The sequence below is a fragment of the Cebus imitator genome, unplaced genomic scaffold, assembly GCF_001604975.1.
Source record: "Cebus imitator isolate Cc_AM_T3 unplaced genomic scaffold, Cebus_imitator-1.0 Scaffold375, whole genome shotgun sequence".
In the NCBI taxonomy this organism is placed as follows: domain Eukaryota; kingdom Metazoa; phylum Chordata; class Mammalia; order Primates; family Cebidae; genus Cebus; species Cebus imitator.
Window position 1 is genome coordinate 1888071 of NW_016107690.1, and position 5807 is coordinate 1893877.

A 5807-nucleotide genomic window follows, 5' to 3' on the forward strand; every position below is an offset into this window, starting at 1 on the left:
GAGACAGCTTCCCATTGTCGCCCAGGCTGATGTGCAGTGCCACGATCTTGGCTCACTGCAAACTCTGCCTCTGAGGTTCAAGCGACTCTCCTGCTGCAGCCTCCCAGTAGCTGGGATTACCGGCGCGAGCCTCCGTGCCTGGCTAATTTTTCTATTTTTAGTAGAGATGGTGAGAGCTCCCTATGTGGCCAAGACTAGTCTCGAACTCCTGACCTTAAGTGATCCCCTGGCCTTGGCCTCCGAAAGTGCAGGGATTACAGATGCCCGGCCCTATATGCCTTTTGTGTCTGGCTCTTTGAGCACGTTTTGAGGTTCTATGAGTGGGGAAACTGAGGCACTAGACAGCAACTCAATGCTGTTTCCTCGTTGCGGAGCTGGGAGTTTGCAGCCAGGCGATGTTTCTGGAGTACGAGGCACTGGGAAGCGGGAGCGGGCGGGAGACTTCAACTTCCGGCGTGCCCCGCGCGCCCCCCGCGGCTGGACTACAAATCCCAGACTGCCCCTCGGTGGCGGGCGGCGGGCGCGGCGCGGCGCGGCGCCATCTTGCAGCCGGCGGCGCGGATTGAATGAGCCCGCCGAGCCCCGGCCGCCGTCGGGAGCAGCGCAGGCCGCGAGCCGCCGCCACCATGGCCACGCCGCTGACCGGCCGCGCGGGCGGGCCCGCCACGCCGCTGTCGCCCACGCGCTTGTCGCGGCTGCAGGAGAAGGAGGAGCTGCGCGAGCTCAACGACCGCCTGGCGCACTACATCGACCGCGTCCGCGCGCTAGAGCTGGAGAACGATCGGCTCCTGCTCAAGATCTCAGAGAAGGAGGAGGTGACCACGCGCGAGGTGGGCGCCGGGGCTTAGGGCCCGGGCGGGGGTGCAGCCGGCAGGCCCCGCCCACCGCGGGGCGCGAGATCGCCGGGACCCTGGGCGGGGGTGCAGACGGGGACGGGCCCCGACCTCGGGGGTCTCCGCGGGGTTCTTGGGGGGCCCCTGAGTGAGGGGTGCAGCTCGGTCAGGCCCCGCCCACCGCGGAGTTAGCGATCGCGGGCACCCTGGGTGCAGACGGGGACGGGCCCGGGTCTCGAGTCTCCAGGGGGTTTCGAGGGGCCCCTGAGTGAGCGGTTCAGTTCGGCCAGGCCCGGCCCGCCGCGGGTGCGCGATCGCGGGAACCCTGGAAGGGGGTGCAGGCGGGGACGGGTCCCGGCTCGGGAGTCTCCCGGAGGTTTGGGGGCCCCTGAGTGACGGATGCAGCTGGGCTAGGCCTAGCCCACCGCGGGGCTCGGAGTCGTGGGGAATCCTGAGCAGACGGAGTGGGTCCGGCCTCGGGGATCTCCGCTGGGATTCGGAGAGTCCCTGAGTGAAGGATGCAACTCGGCCAGGCCCCGCCCACCGCGGGGTGCGCGATCGCGGGGGATCCTGGACGATTCCCGGCTCGGGGTCTCTAGGGGTTTGAGAGGGGGCCCTGAATGAGGGGTGCAGGCCGGGCTGGTCCTGCCCACCGCGGGGCGCGCGATCGCGGGGTACTCTGAGCAGGGATGGGTATGGCGGGTCCATGGAGATGGGGTGGGGGAGGTTGGGGGACCTGTGTGAGAGGTGCCCGCTGGGCAGGCTCTGCCTGCCACAGTTTCCGAGATCCTGGGGGCCCCTTAGGGGGTACCGACGGGAATAGCCCATTCTCTCAGGGGCTCCCAGAGGGTTTCTAGGGCTCTGAGGAGTGCAGACCAGGAATGGCCCACCTGTGGAGGGGGTCTCCTGAGTGAGGGCCGCAGAGGGGCCTCCAGCTAGCTCTGGGGACCCTTCCGTGGGAGGCGCTTACTGCGGCCATGAGGGGTGCCGACTAGGGTTCCCCACCAAAGAGAGGTCCCGGGGATTTGGGGGCTCCCTGTGTATTGGGTAGCAGCCTCTATGTGCCTCGACCCTCAGAGGATTCCAAGGAGAGTTGGCAGACCCCCCCCCCAACTTGAGGGGGTGTGAGTGGTGAATCTGGGGGAATGGGGGTGGTCTCTGGGCTCCAAGGAGACTGGGGGGGCCCAGGCCCTCTGAGAAGCCCCACGATGCGGTGGGAATGGGTGGGGGGTATTTCTGGAGTCTCCGGGGTGAGTCGTGTGGTCTCAGTTCTCCCTGGAACTGTAGGGAGTTGGCTGATGAATCCAGGAGAGGTTGGTGATGGGTTGGAGTCAGGCGCCTCATCTCTCACCAGGGCCAGGGGTGGGTAGGGGGCCGAGGGAGAGGTTCCGATACCTTGGGGTCCCATGGGAAATTTGGGAGGCCCTTACTTGTACCCTGGGGTCACCAGCGGCCTGGCAGCCTCTGCCCTCAAGGGGATGTGAAGGAAGGGGAGACTGGAGGTCGTGGGTGCAGTGGAAACTGCAGGTTCTGAGTGGGCCTGGAGGCTTCGGTGCAGACTGAAGAAGGGGCTGGCGAGTCCGGCCTGCCAAGGGGACGTGAGGGCGGGTGTCGTGGGGTCTGGGTGCAATCTGTCCTGGCCACCTGCCTAACCCTGGGGAGGCTCTTTGTCCCTCCCACTGGCCATGCCCAATCCAACGACAGATGGGGGGCAGCCAGGAGCACCCACTTGGTTCCTGCCATGGGTTGGGGTCCTGGGGTCCCCAGGTCCCAGCGTCCTGTTGGGAGAGCCGGGTGCTGAAGTCGGGATATGTGGCTCTCAGCCCCCACCTGCCTGTCTGGAGATGGGAGGACGTGGTGGCTTCTGGGAGAAGAGCTGCTTGTTGAGGGGCTCGGGTCCTTTCTGGGAGCCACTTACCCTCTGTGTGACCTTGGGCTAGTCACTTGCCCTCTGTGGGTCTCAGTGCCCCACCTTTGGAATGGGGTGATTGTAACACCTGCCTGTTGCTTGTGTGTGGGGCCACAGTAACTAAACTTTGGTCTGGTGGCTCCCTGTGGGTTCTGTTGTCACAGTGCCCTGGGGACAGGGAACCTGAAAGAATGTAGCCGGTGCCTTCAGGGAGGTAGAGGGAACATCAGCGCTTGGTGGGGTCCCCTGCTTTGCTTTTCTTGTTTTTGAGATGGAGTCTCTCTCTGCCGTTCAGGCCGTAGTGCAGTGGTGCAATCTCGGCTCACTGTAATCTCCGCCTCCCGGGTTCAAGCGAGTCTCCCGCCTCAGCCTCCCGAGTAGCTGGGACGACAGGTGTTCATCACCACGCCCGGCTAATTTTTGTGTTTTTAGTAGAGTCAAGTTTCGCCATGTTGGCCAGGCTGGTCTCAAACTCCTGGCCTCAGGTGAGCCGCCTGCCTCAGCCTCCCAAAGTGCAGTGATTACAGGCGTGAGCCGCCGCGCCCGGCTGGTTTCCTGCTTTTCAATCGGTGTGGCTTTGGGCAGGCCCTGTGTCTCTTGGAGCCTCCATCTTGTCATATGTCCAGTGGGGACAGAATTGTCCCAACTTAGAGGCCGCCTGCGGACTGCGGTGTGCAGGGTTAGACCTGGCTTCTTGTCTTGGGTCTCTGTTGTCCCACCTGCCAATCAGTGGGACAAACAGCTGCAGGGAGCTTCGGGGGTGCGGGGCCTGGTGAGTGCTGGGGAGGGACGCCCTGTTGGACGGCCGGTGCCCTAGAGGAAGCCCCGCCTAGCCACCTCTCGGGGCCCCAGCAGCGTCCTTTCCAGCCCAGTTCACTCAGGCTGGGTGAAATGCATGCCTGACTCCGGTGAAGGCAGCCGCTCAGCAGGTGACACACTGCCCTCCCCCGCCATGAGCCATGTCTGCAGGGCACGTGGCAGGGGACAGCTGGAAGCTTCACCTGGGACTAGTGGTCCAGGAACCCGGCTAGTGGGGAACTGAACGGGGAACCTGCTGAGGGAGGGGCCGCTGGTAGGGGGGCATCATGTGGGCCCTCACGGAGGGGGTGAGCTGGAATAGCTGGGGGCTTTCTGGACACAGGTGGGCCAGGTGGGGTTCAGGGAGCAGCCTCAGGCTCAGGCTGGCAGGATGGGGGTGGGGGAGGGAGCTCTGATGAGGAGGGACGTTGACTGTCATGCCTCAGAGCATGCAGGTCACCTGGACAGCGGGGCCTCTCTTACCTGGACGGGCTCTGCCCTGGGGGCGCTTGGCCAAGGCTGGAGATGCCTCTGGTTGTCACACTGGGAGAGACACATCATTGGCATAGAATGGCTGGATGCTGGGGTGCTGCTCAGCACCCCGAAAAGAGAATAACCTGGTCCCTGGCCCTCATGAGGACTACCCTACCCCTATGAGGACGACCCGGCCCCATGAGGATGACCCAGCCCCCATGAGGATGACCCAGCCCCCAGGAGGATGACCCGGCCCCCAGGAGGATGACCCAGCCCCCAGGAGGATGACCCAGCCCCCATGAGGATGACCCGGCCCCCAGGAGGATGACCCGGCCCCCAGGAGGATGACCCGGCCCCCAGGAGGATGACTTGCTCCCATGGCATCTGTGGCCAGGCCAAGCAGCCTGCTGGGAGGCAGGAGGGACTGGGTTCAGATTTTCTCAGGCTCATAACACAACGCAAAGCATCCAGGTATGTGGCGGTCCCCGAGGTCCCCACACACATCTTGCTCACTTCTTTCCTGCCGGCATGAGCGCTCCCTTTCACACTTGTGCACAACCAGGGCTGGGCGTGGGTTCCACATTCCCGTGTGACGCAGCAAGGTGTCTTTTGGTGGCATGGATGAATCGCCATGTACGCGTCGCTGGAGGGCTTGGGGAAGGGTGGGGTGGGGGCTGGCCAGATGGGTGTTTGTTGAAGAGGGATCACTGCGTGCTGGTGGCGGGGCGGCCTGTGTCCAGGTGTGGGAGAGGCAGGTACTCCAGGTACTCCCTGCCAGGCGTTGTGTTCCAGAGGGAGGAGACTTGGCCTCGGGTCTTCTGCCTTCCCCCGCCCCTGTGTCCCCTGGCTGGTTGGGGCTGCGGGGACGTGCGGGGGGCCTTGGAGGTGGCCCAGGAAGCTCCAGCAGGCGGGGGCCGGGCAAGCTTGGAGGCTGGAATCTGCTTTGGAAGTGACCCCGAGCCAGTGTTTGCATTTGCCCCTTGGAACCGTAGTTCTCAGCTGGGCAGCTTTGTACCCCCGTGACCTCTGCCAGCCGAGTGTGCCACTCTGAGCGTGTGGGGGACCCCAGGCAAAGGCCATTTCAGGTCACCTGAACCCCTGCCAGGCCCATTTGTTGGGATCCCTCAAGCCCAGCACTTGCTGGATGCCATAAAAGATGAACAGAAGGCCCAGCCCGTCCCCAGCCCCTGCAGCGCCTCTAAGCACCAGGGCGGTTCCGCCCCAGCACACCTGTTCCGCAGGCTGAAAGGGTCTTTGTGAGGCGCCCCCGCCTCCGCACGACAACTCGCCTCGTTATGAGAGTGCCGCAGACCAGGCACGCTCGGCAGCCTCTCTCTGAAACAGGCCGGACTGTGTCCGTCTGAACCACTCAGCTCTACCAGAGCGCAAAAGCTGCCTTAGACCGTAGGGGAAGAAATGGGCACAGCTGTGTGCCAGTGAAACTTTGTTAATGACACCACATGGAACTGTGAGGTGCATGCAGTCTGCCCGTGTCACGGATTATCTTCATCTTTTTCTCCTCGAGGTTTTTGTTTGTGTTTTTGAGACGGAGTCTCGCTCTGTCACCCAGGCTGGAGTACAGTGGCCCCATCTCAGCTCACTGCAACCTCCACCTCCCGTGCTCAAGATGTTCTCGTGCCTCAGCCTCCCAAGTAGCTGGGATCACAGATTTGGACCACCACACCCAGCTAATTTTTGTATTTTTAACAGAGATGGGGTTTCACCATGTTGGTCAGGCTGGTCTCAAACTCCTGACCTCAGGTGATCTGCCTGCCTCGGCCTCCCAAAGTGCT

The 5807-nt window shown here is 63.5% G+C and overlaps 1 protein-coding gene across 1 annotated transcript in view; it reads left to right on the forward strand.

The window, feature by feature from the left end:
- Window positions 1-547: 547 nt before the first annotated feature.
- The window catches only part of LMNB2 (lamin B2), a 25381-nt gene continuing 20121 nt past the window's right edge, over window positions 548-5807 (forward strand). Inside the window, exon 1 of the mRNA XM_017507468.2 lies at window positions 548-830. Within this exon, the coding sequence (XP_017362957.1) occupies window positions 567-830 (264 nt within the window). The 5' untranslated portion in view covers window positions 548-566. The remainder of the gene's footprint in view (window positions 831-5807) is intronic.